This window comes from Talaromyces proteolyticus (genome assembly GCF_021365285.1).
Source record: "Talaromyces proteolyticus strain PMI_201 chromosome Unknown BGW36scaffold_1, whole genome shotgun sequence".
In the NCBI taxonomy this organism is placed as follows: domain Eukaryota; kingdom Fungi; phylum Ascomycota; class Eurotiomycetes; order Eurotiales; family Trichocomaceae; genus Talaromyces; species Talaromyces proteolyticus.
Genome location: NW_025764277.1, coordinates 3,125,773 through 3,142,432, shown reverse-complemented (window position 1 = coordinate 3,142,432; position 16,660 = coordinate 3,125,773). Strand labels below are relative to the sequence as shown.

Below are 16,660 nucleotides of genomic sequence, written 5' to 3'. Positions count from 1 at the left end.
CAAAATTGGCCTGGTGATGTTGGGAGGGAGCAGAATGAAAGGAGTCAAAGATGATGCTTGTGCGTACTTGTCCACACATGCCAACTGTCAGCATGGCGTTTCAAAAGTTATATAAAGGCCATCTGCGTGTTGTAACAGAAGAACGAATTGATATGTCACCATCCACTCTAGCAACAAAACATCTCTCAATCCAACAATCTTAGCTTCTTCTCGCCCAACCTTTCTAAAAAATGTTGTCCAAAACCATATCGCTTTTACTTCTCATCAGCAGCGTTCTTTCCACCCCTCTCGACGCCGCCTCCAAGCGCGCAAACTGCCCTAACATCCACGTCTTCGGTGCCCGCGAAACCACCGCTTCTCCAGGCTATGGATCCTCCAACACCGTCGTTAATGAGGTCCTCCAGACCTACTCCGGCTCCACCGCCGAAGCAATCAGCTATCCAGCCTGTGGCGGGCAGTCATCGTGCGGCAGCGTCAGCTACTCTAGCTCCGTAGCCCAGGGAATCCAGGCCGTTGCATCCGCTGTAAACTCTTTTAATCAGGAGTGTCCTAACACGCAGATTGTCTTGGTGGGATACTCGCAGGTAAGCCGTCATCTTCCTCGCCTGATGTATATATTGATAATGCTCAATGTTCTGATCTTGGAATTTATCAGGGCGGTGAAATCATGGATGCAGCGCTATGCGGCGGCGGTGACCCTAATCAAGGCGTCACTAATACAGCTGTGCGATTATCTTCCTCTGCTGTCAACCAGGTCAAGGCAGCCATTTTCATGGGCGACCCTCTGTTTCGATCTGGTCTGTCGTACGAAGTCGGAACCTGTGAAGCTGGAGGTGTAAGTTAACCTGACAAAACGGAAGAAAGAAATTAATCGCTGAGAAAATAATTAAATAGTTTGATGAGCGTCCTGCAGGCTTTAGCTGCCCATCAGCGAGCAAGATTCAGTCGTATTGCGATGCTTCGGATCCGTACTGTTGCAACGGCAGTAATGCAGCTACCCACCAGGGATACGGTGCTGAGTATGGCGCGCAGGCTTTGGCGTTTATCAAGACAAAACTGTCTGCTTAGGCTGTGCTATGTCGACTCTTGGAAGTAGATAGCACGTAGGGCATGTGTGCATGTGTGCATGTGCCCAATGTGTGGACTTGTCGATGAGGTTTTCTTAGGACGCCGGATAGTATTGGTATTAGGAACAATATAGTTACAATTCAACATTCACTCTTTAACCCAGTATAAAACCTCTCGAGATTATATTTTCCATATGTAGATAAACATGGACTAGTATGTAAACCGATTGGTAGCAATTAACTTAGGGCTAAAGCAAGTCCAGCTAACTCAGAGTACATATCAGGATTTCCCCCCAATCACTATCATTGTTAATATATCGAGAAAATAAATATAATTAATATTTATTTGATAATCCCCAGTACATACGCAGTATATCTCCCTATTTGTATGAAAAGTAAGCACAAATTTCCCTTTCGGGACGCCGACGACTTTCCGATCATATCGGCGACTTTCATAAGGCTGCCCCGCTCCTACTGACTGCTCGCCAGATCTGACAGGTTGCGTGGAATTAAGGAGTGAAAGTGGATTAACTGCAGTGTGATGGTGATGAAATCCCTGTTTCGGTGTCCTATTGTCGTAAGATTAGTAGAATCCATGCATTAGTATGGGATTCATGAATTGTAATGATCGGCCTCTAGTGCAGACACATGTCGACATTAGGTAAGGGACTAGCAAAAATCGCTATGCGTCTGGTCCATAGTCCTGTGCTCAGCAAAACCAAATAATAGTACACGTAAACATCACATATCACACTCACATGCTGCCAAGGTCTGTCTTTTTAAAGTTTTATTACGATTATCAAAGAGCGTCTTTAGCGCTCAAGTACACGTAATAGTACTTGCTGTGCCTCAAAACCTGGAACATTGGCGACTTCTTGTCAAGTCCCAATAGTGTCTCGGGTCACGCAATCTCTGGATCTTGGCAGTACCATTCGTCCATGTGGCAAGGACTAACTCTACTAACGCACGGCGAGCAACAGTAGATTAAATAATAATATAATGCATCACCCCGCATGCGTCTAGGCTCCCGCGGTACACACTCCATACTATGGATGCACTGTAAGACGCTTAAAGAAATGGTGCATTGTCGATCAATTGTTGAGTTGGCTCATGAAACAACATTTCGTTTCTATTATTGACGGAAGATGGTTCTTTGCTCAACGTTCTGGTTGCAACAAAGCCAAGGTCTCGGCTCTTGAGTTTTTCTACCTTGGCAAGGCCAACACCCAACTGTCCAGCCAATCTTGCCAAGAGGCCGGAAGTTTTGGATGCTTGGAAAAAGTTTTCCCGGTAAATGGTTGTTGAAACCGTCGTCACCCTTTGTGATAATCCTAAATTCCGCCTCGGACATCGGTCTAGATAGTGCACAAGGCTTTGTTGATTGGTCCGGAAGGGGATGGAGCGTCGTCAAAAATTCCAAGTGACGCTTTACGATATGGTCGGAAATCGTGATGTGGAAAGCTAGCTCCCAGAGTGGAAAGCTATTCGTGCCAAGTCAAACCGGAGAAGGATACCGGAAACTGTCCGGTGAGTCTGGTAGCGTAGATGCAGACCGCCACACAGGCTGCAGTATCTTCGAAGAAATCGGCCAGTTAACAATATTCACTTCGATAACAAGTTGTAACGAGTGAATAAATGGTCCATAAAATCTAGAGACTGATGATGACAGCAAGTTGCCATCATATCTCGATACTGAATGATGCTCACATGCAAAATAACTGGGACATAGCCGGAAACAAATCTCTTGGCAAAGATAACAAGTAGAGAAAAGTCTTCAACACCAAGACTTGGCCCAGGTTGGCTTGGTAATTCTATGAAGTTAGGCACAATTTCACCATACAACTATCCAGTCAACTGATGTGGGAGGAAGTTGATCCAAAACCTAAAGTCACAAGTTGGAGCTCTAAAAAAGCAACCGTCTAATTAGGTACGTAGTCAGAACTTAGATCAGTGGCAGAGAGGAAGACCTATTGCACAGGTATGGATGTCGTATAGATCAGGGATGATGTGTCTCAGGCTCGCAGAAGAGACTAGCCAGCGGTGCCAGCGGAGCAGTCGGGAATTAAAACTGGGAGGCCAAGAGTCATTGGAGACGATCTATCATCAGCATAGCGGCAACGATATCGAATTCTCGACGTCGCCGAGCATTGGCAAAGGCTGGGCGGGCGGAGGCATAACGTAAGAGATTTTTGCCGATCGATGGCAGATGGCAGATGGCATATGGCATATGCACTCGCCCTGCAGGAGACAGTGCAGCGCAGGGTGGAGCCAACCTGGGGATCTACGGGCGCAAGACACGCGAGAACGAACGCTGCAACAGATGGGGTCGGGATGAAAGTGAGAGTGAGAGTGAGAGTGGAAGTGGAAGTGGAAGCTGAGCAAACCAGATATTCGTTTTGCTTCATTGTCATCGATACATGTCCGTACGAGGCCATTACGAGTCCATACGATGCGGCGCCTTTGGCTGGGGGACTGCCCGCGTGGACAGCCGCGGCGTGAAAGCGAGCTGCCAATCACGTAGCCATACCAGGCCCACGGGAGACCACGCGCCAAGGCCTTGGCGGGCTAGTATGGTAACGCAGTTACAGCGCCGTACGGGAGGGACACGGCAACTCCCCTCCGCTCCTCCGCTCCTTCCAGCAGGTCCAACGACAGCCTACAGGCTTTTATCCATCGTTGTCGCTATCGCTTCACTTGTCACTACAGCCGCCTCAGCGCATTGCTGTGTCTCCCGGCATGTGGCGCGGACTCCTGGCTCCGTCAGCATCGTCAGCATCGTCTGGAAATTCTAGATTACAATCTTTCAAGATGACCATCACGCCAAAATAACGCCAAGCCCAAGCCAAGCCAAAGCCTCCCAGCAATTGGTCCAGATTCAGGCCGATCGAGCAATGTACGCTTGCATCCCCAACCGCCAAGGGCTCGGCATTTCCGTCAAGCCCTTGGCTTTCTTGGTCTCTCTCGCAAAACGCCCGCCGAGAAAAATGACGACCTCCCCCATCTTATCTCGCGAGCCTGGCGAGAAAGAGGTGTCTCGGCAGGAGTCCCTTTCTTCTACTACCACCACCTCCCTCTCGATGTGGTCCATTCGTGTGCGTTATGCAGCCCTGTATATCTAGGAGCTATCTCTCACCCCTCGCTGTTGCAGATCGGTGTCGTACCACCAAGGCCCCTCTCGCAGCGACACACAACACCGACATCACCCTGCATTCCAGAGGTTGATCCTATCTACAATCGATCGGGAAGACCGCTTTGCGTGCTGTCTACCATAATAACGACGAGAGAAATCACTCACGGACCGAACAACCAAGGGTTCTCGTCTTTGATTTCGCTTTGTTTCGTTCCTTTCGTTTCAATTCCTTCTCGATTGAAGTAATATCGGGACAGAAGAAAGAAGACTACATGACGGAACAATGACAATAGCAATGTCACAGCATGACTACCCTTCAATGCATGACCATGGCGACGAGCAGTTCGTGACAGCCGTTGCGCCGGAGCATTATCATTCGCACTCGCCCTATGTGCTCAAGCAACTACCCAATGCGTACTCGTACCCAGCCAACTCCTACTACTCTGCTGCTGCTGCTGCTTCGCCACCAGTTGCCTCGTCTCCAGAAACTCGTATGTCGGTGTCCGGCTCGTCGACGGGGTCGTATTCAATACCACACGCGAATTTCGACCCGGCCATTCCGCACCCCGAACAAACTAGTGTACCAGCTACGAATGGCCGCCCGCAAGCATCTCCTCAGCTATTACCACCCTCTCGACCAGTCACAGGCGTCATCGCGGAATCATATTCGAAGGAAGGCCAGACTCGTGCGAGCTGGTCGCCAAGGATGTCCAGCTCGGACGGACACAATCCCCGCAGTCACCACGAAGCACAGAACACAGTGACGGTATACACATCAGACAAGGAGCAGGTTTCAAGGCGGGAACCCAATGCCGTTTTGGTTCTGGTGAGTTTATCGAGAAGCACGGGATATATGCATATGACTAATATAATATTTAACCAGCTTCTTTTCTCCGCACCAATCCCTGTTTTCTCAATGGGCACAGCAATATACACCTTTTTCGCCTTATTCATTGTGATATTCACCTCTCCACTCCGCCTCTGTCCCCCCACGCGCTTCTTTCGCTCTACCACATTTTCTACACAACTCTGCCAGCTTCTCGCCCCAGCACTGCGCTATCATGAACGTCTTGCTCAGTCAAGTCGCTCAGACCACCGTTACCACCACTCACACCATCCATACACCCCTGAAACCTCAACTGAACAATTCGCACCGCTCTGGTCCAGCCTCGTCCTCACTCTCGCCCCATTTCTCAGCTTCGGTCTGTTGCTTGCTGCCTGGACAGCCGCATTTTTCTGGATCTTTGCTATGATACTCGGAAATCCAGACGGAACGGAGAAGAAAGACGACGGCCGCGTTGCCGTTCTCGGGGTGAACGCATGGTGGCAGACGTGGCTACGAAAAAGTCGGCGGCGGCAGTAACGCCGTCACTATTTTATTTTCTCAGCATTCGAGCTTCGTGTATCCGATTGTTTTGACGACATGTACGAAAATAGGAGATGGATATTATTCATTTATTTTCAAGATGTTTTTTTTATCTCTCGTTGATGATCATTGTCATCAACCGAACTGCATTTACCCGGTGTTGGCGCGGTGATCGGCATAGTCTTTTGCATTCCCCCTCACATGCACATTTACATGGCTTGGTTGGTTTATTTCTTACTCGATGATGTGTGAGAAATCTATGCTTCATTTCTGTCTTATGATACCAGATTAGCTATTCTTGACTTGTGATTGATCAATCACCTACAAATTCAAAACAAATCAAACAAATTCAAAACTAGTACATCGTCCATGTATACTTTAAGCAAACAAGAAAATCAACTTCAATGTTGATTTCAATGTTGTCCCCTACATTTCATTTAGATATTGAGACATGTAGATCAATTTTTATAAAGATTTTGATAAACCCATAACTAAACCATGCAAAGGGTATTCATTGACATCAAACAATTTCACCATCTCCACTACCGCACATCTTTAGTATCCCTAATCAATCTCATTAAACTCCATCATAATCACTTTTTCTATAATTCGCTGCTAGTCAATCCCTCGTCAACGGCGTCCACGACCTCGCCTGGCTACAAAGCCACTTCCACTCCCACCTCTGCCACCTCTGCCACCCCTCCTCTTCTCAATCCTCCCCTTCCCATTCCCAGCACCAGCAGGGCCGCGAGATTTGGGCATACCGAGTCCTCTGCGCACGCCTCCCTTCTTTTTGGAGTCATCCGCACCCGCCCCGTTCTTCTCGCCATCGTCGTCATCGTCAATATCCATGCCGTCACCGCCAGTGTCCCTTTTGTTGAACTTCAATCGCCCCTTTTGGCCGCGCCGTACGGCTTCGGGCCCGCTGACGGCTGCGAGATAGGCGTTGATCCCGCCTGCGCCTTCGTCTTCGCCTTCGCCTCTGGCGCCGGTCATGCTGGTATCGTCCTCATCGGCACCACCAATAATCAACTTCCCGTCAACGTTAACCTTGGCACCGCGTTTCTTGTTCCTCTTGCCAACGCCGGCATCGAGGAATCGGACTGATGGTTTCGTGGTAGAAATAGACGCGAGAGCATCGGGGGCGAGAAGATCGAGAGGATTCGATTCGGGGGATAGTTCGCGGATGTATTGTTCGCCTTGCTTGCCGAGCTTCTTATTACTGCCTTTCTTGCCCTGTTTCTTGACGGATGTGCGACCCGCATCGTCAACGTCAATCTCACTAGCGTCGTCCAGCTCAGAGTCATCCTCGTCCGAAGACATATAAACAGCCTTATCGAACTCGTTTGAGAACCTGCTATTAGCATTATCATGCTCATCTGCGTCATCTCCCACATCACCCCCGCTAGCACCGTCTTTCTTCTTCCGCTTCTGGCGCTCGCGCTCCTTGCGAATATTAACGACGAGTTTGCGGTCTGCTTCGCCGACGAGGCTTTCAATAAGCGGCGCACCGAATCGACGAACAAGACGGTCCAGGATCCCCTTGACCTTTGTGCGCAATCGGCCCTTGTGCTCTTTACTCCAGACCATTAGGTTCGGCACCATAGTGTTGAGGCGAGGACGGAGCATGTCTTCGGGCAGACAGACAACAGCTACTTTGGCAAACCCGAGCACCGAACGAACGATTTCGCGATTGTTGCTAGTCAGGAACAGCTCGACGGTTTGCACGAGGTCGGAGAGTGTTTGCGTGGAGAGGGCGGCGCGGTACTCGAAAAAGAGACGCGAGAGCGCGGTTACACATGCTGCTACCATGTGTGGCGAACCACCTGCCAAGCCGGCGGAGACCATGGTGAAGAATTCCTCAAGGGTGGCTGGTGCGTCGGCGGAGGTGTCGGGGAGATGGGGGACCAAGGAGTTGCGGATTACGGTGCCAGGTGGGTTGCGGTTAGTGTCTGTGATGCGCTGGGCCAGGTGGATGAGGAGGTCGAAAGCGGCGGTTCGGGCCTTATCGTTGGATTCTTTGCAGCCAAGAAGGACTTCGGGGAGAATGGATGGGATGAAGTGCAGGTCACGGGTAGGGAGGTATGTGACGAGCTCGTGGATGGCTACGAGGCGGTCTCGGCGAGCTGGGGAGGGGGTTTTTTCGGCGGTCGAGAGCATCAGTGCCTGTAACTCGGAACTTCGCTCGGAAAGTGAGTTCTGCCCGGTTTCAGTTGTTGCGAGCCGAGGGATGAGCTTGTATGCCTTTTTGATCAGCTGGGGATCGGAGGCGTGTTGATTAAGGACAAGAGATGCAAGTTGAAAGAGGTTTGAGAAGCTCGTCCGAGGTAGGTAGATGGACATGGCAATGACCAGGTCGATCAGCGTGTGAGATGTTGGTGGCATCTTGTTGTCAGTTCCCTTTGGCAGGTTTCCCTGTTTGGCAGCTTCTTCTTCAGAGGGTAGCTCGGACTCGAGCATGGTCCTGACGCGGGCGAATGTTTCTTCGAGTTCCTAGATCAAGTTAGAAGTAGTCCCTTTAATTCATAGGCTATTGTCTCACCTTCTCTGGCGTTATGCTCAAGAAAGCATTGATGCATTGCAAGATATAACCCCTGTAATGAGGCAACGTCTGGCTATAAACATTAAACAGCACTGCCAACAAGTTACTTGCGAAACCGGCCATATGCTGTAGATTTTTCGCCGCAGCATCCTTTGAAATACGTCGTTGAAGGACGAGGTTTTCACCCTCCGCACCAGTTTCAACTTCGACAATAGCCTGGTTTGACTCTACTATATTCTGTAGAGCCCGACAGACGTCAACACGTAGTTCAGTCTGTTTGTAGAGGACGTTGGACAAAAGCTCTGCGAATGATTGATCAAATGCTGTTTCCAAGTCGAGTGGCAGCTCGCAGTATCCTGGAAGCATGGACCATATCTGCTGAATGATAGTTTCGAAAATCTTGACTTCGACTGTCTTCTCAGCTTGCCCAAACTCAAGGACACGCTGGTACAAGGCCTCGCTGAGAGGAACCATTTCGGTGCGGAAATGCGCGAGATCTGTGTTTGATACGTTATCGCGGAAAATAGGCAACAGCCAGACACGACCAGGCTGGCCGGCCTTCTGCTCTGTGATGTTCAGAGGTAGGATACGGAGGATCTCGCGGGGGCCCATTGCATAGACAGCTCGGCCGAGTACTTCGTCGGCCTCTTTCTTTCCATGGAAAGACTCGTTGCTGCGTAATTCACCAACTGTTTGAACGATTGAGTCTAAATATGATGAGGATCGCCATTTGAAAGCTTCAAACATGGCAGAGCAGACATTGAAGACTTCCGCCCAGGCGGCCTGGTACTTAACAGACAAGAGATCCGACGCAACCTTGGCGAGTTTCCCCAAAGTCTTCTCGTCATAAATAGACGGCTCTAAGATTACGCTGTTCGGGATACAGTTGGCGAGAAAGGATATAAGACATTCAGACGCAGAGACGCGGATATTGTGTGATGGAGCAGCGAGAAAAGATGCAACCATCTCGAACAGAGCTGGCAACTTATCGAAGGTATCTTGTGGATCAATCTGAGATGACACGTCGTAGCCTCGCGAAAGCACTGCAATCCATGGCGGTAGCAATTGCGCGTCGTTCTGTGCTGGTCGCAGTTCCTGTATAGACTCCAAAAGACGGGGCAGCTTGGACGAAGACAGCTCATCCGCCATTCCTGCGAAAATTACTTCAAACACCTCAAAGGCCCCCATTGTGATGTATTCATTGCTAGACCGCGACACATTCATGAGCAGCTCACACAGCGGCTCAATCTTTTTGCTTGGCCATCCTCCAGACGCAGTCGCAACTGTCTTGACAAGGTGCAAGGAATGAATAATCGCCGGTTCTTGGTGGCTATCCTGTCGGTGCTGCTGGTGTTTCGACTTCTTGAGTTTTCCTGCAGCAGTGACACTATCATGTAACGTCTGCAAAGCGGTTTCTGCGCACATATCCGCTGCTGGGTGGTCGAGGGACGGGCTTGGCGGGGGGTTCTTGAGCACCTTGACCAAGGCATCCTGTGCCCTCTTGCGCACCTTTGGGCGGTGATCAACAGCCAAGCTCAGCAGACCAGCAGTCGCTCGGCGAGGGCCGATTTGTGTATGCGGGAGTGTCCAGGAATTGGCGTCTTGCGCAATCAAGAGCGTCTCGAGAACGCCAATCGATGGACGCAGCAGCGGGGCTTCGACATCGGCAAGCGTGAGGGCGGGGACAAGATTGGACAGGATCTGGGAGAATTTCGACCGTAGGAGAGGGGGGGGAACGAATTCTGCTGTTATATCGATTAAATATACTACCGATGTAGCTAGGTCCTTGTTGACAATGCCATGCGTGTTGTTGAGGGCCTGGCTGAGCAGGGCCAGTAACGCTGCAAAGTATGCGGTCGCTGAGAAGTCGGCATTTTGGTCGCGCAGGGTGTCTTCGACAGCATTCAAAACTACTGCAGTCTAGTCTATTGTCAGCTTTATATTCACCTTCTTAATTGGAGCAGCGCAGAATAACAGGCAAAAAGTGGCAAACTTACATGATGCTGGTTCTTCAGCTTTGGCGATTTTATTTTCTCAAACTTCTCCGCCAGGGTCGCCATGGTGGGAATATCCTCTGGAACGAGGGAAACAGCAAATGCAAACGCCGCCAAGGCAGCTCTGAGCAAAAGAGAAGACGACGGACGTGGCTGTCGCTCGGCAGATTAATCGGCTGGGCTGTTTGACAGGCGGAGATAGCACACTTATTTTATTTCTGGACGACGCCGATAATAATTTTCACCGCCGATACACAAGGCTTGGCGGCACTACCAGCACTATCGATAGCCGATTAGTTATGTCGCTGTAAACCTAGCCTAAACAGGTTTAGTGGCCAAGAGATTCGGACAACGACAGCCTATGATGTTAATGTAATACAACACTTGTGGTTGAACATAGCGGTAATAAGACTAATATCAAAAGATTATATGTATAAAATATACTTAGAAACTAATTGTGAGAAGGCTGTCCGACTTGAGATGTAAGATGCTTTTATGAAAATATTGTAATGGCAGAAATTGTGGAATTCTGTCAATGGTGTTGAGTGCGCTGGATAAAATAAACTATGTAATGCACTCAAGCAAAAGGGTTGACCCTGTAGACTAGGCTTAGATACTGGTAAATCTATAAGCTGTTTTATAGTTTGTTTTTCAGTCATAATTTTAATCATACATACTCAGTTCGGCTAAAATATCCTGTACTGCTGCCTAGAGTAAATATATATTTCCATTGTAAAGTGCCATGGCATGCGGGAACCTCACTCGTACCCTCCAATACATTCTGAAAAATAAGATTGATGCTACAAATAACAATAAAGGCGATAGATATTACTTAAAACAAAGACTATATCTTAATATTTCATTAATGAATAGAATAAATAATATCGTTAGTATGATCAGAATCCAACATATGTATCTTTGATTCTAAAATATAAATTAATAAGCTGCATAAGAGGCACCTGACTACCTCTAAGCAGATAATTAAGCGAGAGTTATGCTAGTATAGATATCCTCAGTAAGGATATGGTATTTCAGTAATATGCATTATCCTCAATTTGCGGATATGGCATATGACCCAATATCCAATAGAGGGGATATTCCGCAGTCTAATTTAGAGTAAAGCTTAGTATCTAGATATTATTATTATAATTATTATCATGTATCTCTTATCTTAATCAGTTTTAGAAAATAGTCTTATAGTTACAAATTTGAATTGTCTAGATGCCATAGTTCTTACGGCATTTATAAAGCTAGGATATAGTCATGCTGTATCTTCCGTTGGATTATCACTACCGAAACAGTTCAATGTTATTTTGTACGTGCAGATCAGGAGGTCGGAATGGCTACTCATACTATTTATTCCGGTGTAGAATCTTGAAGATTGCCACTGGTATCGCCCCCCAGCCAGTGGCCATGCAATGGAATCAAATTACAATACCTCAAGCTAATCAATCAAACAGTACGATTAAAGGGAAATCAACAGCATTAGATTCTATGGAATCTCAGTCAACTGGGAATACTTTGTGTTGATTGACACATCTTGAATAGGACCCGTCAACATTGGCAGGGGCCTCTCAGGATGCGGGTTCTGAACCCAATTTCCATGGACTTGATTGCGCGTTTGGAAAGGCAACTGCGCAATGGCGACCGGTTTTGAGAAATCATTGGCGTCGAGGATGACCAATTCTCCCTTGGGGGACGATTCTCTCTGGGTGTAGAATATGATCCAGCCATCGCCTTCATCACAATCGGGCCCTCGAGGAATGTATGCCGGCTCCGCTACACTGCCGTCTTCGGGTGCGTAAAACATCGATTTCTCGCCCGTCTCCGTATTCAACTTCATGATTGCACTGAACGTGGGTTGTGCTCCTCCTTCAGGGTCCATCATGACCGTCAAATAAACGATCTTACTCTTGCGGCCAGTCTTCCACTCATCGAAAATGGGAAAATCAACGATGCCCTTAAATAGCGTCTCAGGTGGTGGCACGGCAGTTCCATCTGGCTGGGAAAGATCAATTGTCCAACGTTTCCAATCGCCGCTGGGCTTCTCTTTAGGGCCTCTGTAGTCTTTCGGATTGAAGAAGTCAAAGACATTGAAGGTGGCGAAGTGGCTTTCTAGCTTCAAGACGCCATCTCCTTCTTCCCATGCATTGCCAGTGTGGATGATCAAACCATGAGGGGCGATATACTTACGGAATTCGCCAGGCTTCCAGCCTGGATGGCTCGGGTTTTCTGCCTCGCGTGGAGTGACAAGGAATTCCGAGGGTTGATCAGGAATGAATCTCCAGTAGTCGCCCCCAGCTTTCATCACCTTGTCGCTATTGACACCGAATGGCATGTTCGAAAGGATGATCCAATTATCCGTGATCCAGCCATCATGTGGCCACCCGGGCTTATCCTGCTTGAACCAGTGTACATTGGAAATACCCCCATCGGGGCCAATGGCGTAAGTACAAATATCTGGTGTACTAAGACCTTTGGCAGCATAGCTCCAGGTGACTAGTTCATTCTTGTGGGGATCGATTTTGGGATGGGCCGTAAAAGTCTTCGCAGTAACCTGACCACCATATGGATCTGCACCCCTTGTCTCGAGCGTGTCTGGATCCAGTGCATACGGTAATCCTCTCTCTGCCAATGCGAGGAGGTTCCCACCCCAGTAGATGATGTTGGTATTTCCAGTGGTGTCATTCGCCAACCGCACGCATGGGTGGCTGTCGAAAGGATTTCGATAACGACCAAAGAGGCGGCGACCGGCCTTGCGCTCCAGTAGCCATCTTTCAGTGTGGACGTATTTGATCTTCATAGAGATCTTGCCGTCCTGGATGCGAAAGGCGCAGACATGCCCATCCCCATCGACGAAGGGAGTTCCCACCTGCGGGCAAAAGTGAGGGTCTACAAGGATACGATACCAGGTACCACTGATCTCCGTCGGGATATCACCAAAGATGACCATCTCATCCAGTTCGCATTCGAATCGACCTTGGGGGGCAGTGTCGGAAGGACGGTAGTAGTGTTCCCATGGTGAGGTGAGCCCGAAACGGGGGTTCGCATGCTGACCGTTTTCGGTCGGTGCTCTGAGTTCAGCATGCACGACTTCAGACCCTAGTTTTGCCATTGCAGCTAAGTGTAGGCTTTGACTATCACGATGTTGATATGTTTGCCAGTGTACAGAGAGAGATTTGAAGTGCACGGGGTTGAAGCTCCATGATATCCTGAATATATCACCATGGAATACATGGTCATTGCTGTTGTTCTGCACTCTGCTTCCGCTCTTCTGACTGCCACCCGATCATAGAGCCGCGGAAAATGAGGGTTTGGTTCGAGGTCAGGCATTCCGCGGAATTATTTCTTTAGCCTAGTCTTGAACATCCTACTCGGGTTAGCCCTTGTGCTGTGTGAACAATCGGAAAGTGAAGGTTATGCATCGTTGTGCAGTTGTGTCCTGGACTGGTTAAGTATGCATGTACGATATGACGATAATTGTAACGTGCGGGTCCATCTCGAGCACCAAATTGTTGCTAGGGAATATAACTGATCACATAGCAAAGTTCCCTCAAGGTACCGTACCCCTTACAACCCCACAACCTCGCCAATCCAATGACATCAGTTCAGCGTTCATTTCTGGATGTATCATGTACTAAGCTATCAAGGGAAAACCCCAGACTTGTTATTATTCAACGATGTAACATATTAGGGTAGAATAAAAATTCATTAATCCATTTTAATATAAACCTTTGAAGCACTGATGCCTTCGCTTTGTCTGCAGCGGACATACTACAAAGGCCCTCATGGTCAGGCAATGAAGAAGTATTCTTTTTGCAGTCCTGTGACCAGTCGCCACAACAAGCTTACTACTAGCAGCTCTCGCTGACACCCCAATCTTTCAGAGTTGAATACCGGGGCTTCATTGGGGCGTCCAAGTCATTCCCCCCCCAGGCTTGACTTAGTCATAAAATCAATTTCTGTGTAGAGTGCCGTTTGATGTCGACGGAATGCACAGCACTGGCCTAGACTTCACGCACGAGTTAGTCGTTTTGTGTTGTATTCCGCGGAATACCTCTGGTATCCGATTGATTAAAGCCGATTGGCTTTTCCTGCATAATCTATCTCGTCGTATTAATATCACGAAACAGAACAAGCACAAGCTCCAAGAAAACGACACCTACCTCGCTTCCTCTACCTCTTGTCTTCCTAGGTCGCGTACAGTTGCAACCATGAGTCGTTATCAAGATGAGCTCAACACCTCGGCCGTCACTGCTCCTCAACGTCATCCTTTAGAAACACTCGGTCATGTCCGACTTCAAGATGAAACAACAGGCCTCACGCTCCTCGTGCCCCAGCCGTCCTCCAACCCCAACGACCCACTTAACTGGTAGGTCTCCTCGCAGCTTTACAGCGCCTCTCCAGGCTTCAAAAATCGTTGATTATGAGTTCCAAACTACAGGTCAAAAGCTTTCAAGATCTATATTGCCGTGCTTACATGCACGGCGTTGACCTGGGTCAATTTTTTTGCCGCTGGCCCCGCAACTGTTCTAGTCGAGATAGTCATCGATCTCTTCGGCGTATATCCGCCTGACTCCAGCAATCCCGCCACACAGTCTCCGGAGTCGACTGCGGCATACGCAACTGGAGTGAGCAAGGCAGCTTTGCTCTTCTCCACGACTACTCTAGCTGCCGGCGTGTCCAACCTACTGTGGGTCCCACTCGCCGTCAAATATGGCCGTCGCGCGGTATATACTTCCTCTTTTCTCGTTTTTGGACTTTGCTGCATGTGGTCGACACGTGCTACCTCTTACGGGAGCCTGCTGGCTTCAAGGATCATAGCAGCTTGGTTTGCTGGCAGCGCCGAGTGCGTGGCTCCCATTACCATTGCGGATGTTTTTTTCCTTCACGAGAGAGGTAGAATGACGGCGTAAGCAAAAATCCGTGCCCCCTTTCCCGTGATATCCAAAGACTTACAGCTGCTACGTAGGATGTACTCGGCATCGCTCTCGATGGGTGCCGCTTTAGGGTCACTGATCTCTGGGGTCATGTCAATCTCTCAGTCGTGGAGAATGTTTCACTATTTGTGCGCTGCTCTCGTTCTGACCACGACCGTCTTGATTCTCTTCACCATGCCCGAAACTGCGTTTCAACGTGACATGAGCGGAACAGAACAGGAGACAAATGAGAAGGTTTCACATGTGTCCGAAGTGGAGCGCGTCGAGGCATCCAGCACACTTAAGAAATCCTTGCTCCAACGGATGGCCTTCAGTCGCTCGTCTCTCACTCATGAGGCGATCTGGAAGATTGCCTTCCGTCCCGTGGCGGTCCTACTGCTGCCACCCGTCCTTTGGTCCACGGTATCTCTCGGTATAGGAATCGGGATCTTCGTCATCCTGGCCACTACAGCGGCAACAGCATTCTCACAGGTTTACAACTTTACTGTCTGGAGAGTGGGATTAGTCTGGATCGCGAGCATTGTGGGTAATCTGCTGGGCGTTCCTTTTGGTGGTTACTTTTCGGATTGGGTAGCCAACCGCGCAACCTCGAGGAATGGTGGTGTTCGTGAGCCGGAAATGCGCCTTCCTGCTGTGAGCATCGCCATGATCGCCTATCCCGGATCGCTTCTGCTCTATGGACTGGGGATCAATTACAAAACAAACTGGATTGTGCCTACGTTAGGCGTGTTCTTATGTCAGTCCTTTCTTTCCTCATATCTTAAATGGAGGATGCTGACGTTGTAACCAAAAGTCTCGTTCGGGTGTAGTGCTGCGATCGGTATCAGTGTGGCCTATACGATTGACTGCTACAGGCCGATTGCTGGGGAGGTTGTAGTAAGCCAGATAGTCTTCAAATGTAAGTTATCTCCCGACAGAGTTTTGATAACCCCGCTGCTGACCAACGGACGTTCTAGCCTTCATTACATTTCTCATGTCCTTCTACGCGAATCCATGGGTGGAATTAGACGGCTATGCGGAAGCATTTGGAATCATGGCAGGCTTTAGTTTCGTCGTCCTGGCGTTGTGGATCCCCTTGTATATCTGGGGCAAGCGGATTCGTCATGCCACTCTCAAATGGCGCTTGATGCAACTTGTCCGCTGGGATGCGGATAGGGAGACGGGCGAGTAGGTATTGCTATCATTTCACGGAAGTCATTCCCTCCTATAGTGACCCTCTAGGAGAAATCTGAAATCTTATCAATTCACACGTCATGCCCCTTATGACAATGCCATGTAAGAAGTGAACATGTCACTTTTGTAAAATTTACGGTGGCCACGTGCAGTTAACACTGCGTCACAAAAAAAACAACACTCAGGAGTCGGATTTAGGTTGGGTATATAGAGATGTCTCTTGATCTAACATAGGTAATTACACCTTATTTCTTAATATAGGGCCACGGGCTCGATATTGTAGTATTCAAAATAACATATCAGGAGCCGGATTTGGGTTGGATATATAGAGATGTCTCTTGATCTAACGTACGTAATTACAACTTATTTCTTACTATAGGACCACGGGCTCGATATTGTAGTATTCACAATAGCATATTGGGTTGAATTGAAGGTTATTCTAAGTTTG

General features: G+C 48.7%; 5 protein-coding genes across 5 annotated transcripts; 3 read left to right on the top strand and 2 right to left on the bottom strand.

Annotated features, from left to right (window-relative positions):
• Positions 1-230: 230 nt before the first annotated feature.
• BGW36DRAFT_333191 (Acetylxylan esterase At 0.90 angstrom resolution) lies at positions 231-1,190 on the top strand (the record flags this gene model as incomplete). Its single annotated transcript, XM_046212876.1, has 3 exons — positions 231-584; positions 656-835; positions 895-1,190. The coding sequence occupies 3 exons, from the start codon at positions 231-233 to the stop codon at positions 1,066-1,068; spliced, it is 708 nt and encodes a 235-aa protein (XP_046078419.1). The 3' UTR covers positions 1,069-1,190.
• Positions 1,191-4,516: 3,326 nt separating this feature from the next.
• On the top strand, positions 4,517-5,560 carry BGW36DRAFT_393313 (uncharacterized protein; the record flags this gene model as incomplete). The annotated part of the gene is made up of 2 exons (XM_046217795.1): positions 4,517-5,023; positions 5,081-5,560. The coding sequence occupies 2 exons, from the start codon at positions 4,517-4,519 to the stop codon at positions 5,558-5,560; spliced, it is 987 nt and encodes a 328-aa protein (XP_046078418.1).
• Positions 5,561-6,193: 633 nt separating this feature from the next.
• Positions 6,194-10,165, bottom strand: BGW36DRAFT_422332 (putative pre-rRNA processing protein Rrp12; the record flags this gene model as incomplete). The annotated part of the gene is made up of 3 exons (XM_046219685.1): positions 6,194-8,056; positions 8,106-10,025; positions 10,103-10,165. 3 exons carry the CDS (start codon positions 10,163-10,165, stop codon positions 6,194-6,196), a joined length of 3,846 nt encoding a protein of 1,281 aa, XP_046078417.1.
• Positions 10,166-11,591: 1,426 nt separating this feature from the next.
• Positions 11,592-13,214, bottom strand: BGW36DRAFT_333185 (carotenoid oxygenase; the record flags this gene model as incomplete). Its single annotated transcript, XM_046212875.1, has 1 exon — positions 11,592-13,214. The coding sequence occupies one exon, from the start codon at positions 13,212-13,214 to the stop codon at positions 11,592-11,594; it is 1,623 nt and encodes a 540-aa protein (XP_046078416.1).
• Positions 13,215-14,313: 1,099 nt separating this feature from the next.
• Positions 14,314-16,210, top strand: BGW36DRAFT_393310 (major facilitator superfamily domain-containing protein; the record flags this gene model as incomplete). Its single annotated transcript, XM_046217794.1, has 6 exons — positions 14,314-14,471; positions 14,544-14,661; positions 14,698-15,011; positions 15,072-15,775; positions 15,833-15,937; positions 15,996-16,210. 6 exons carry the CDS (start codon positions 14,314-14,316, stop codon positions 16,208-16,210), a joined length of 1,614 nt encoding a protein of 537 aa, XP_046078415.1.
• Positions 16,211-16,660: the final 450 nt, after the last annotated feature.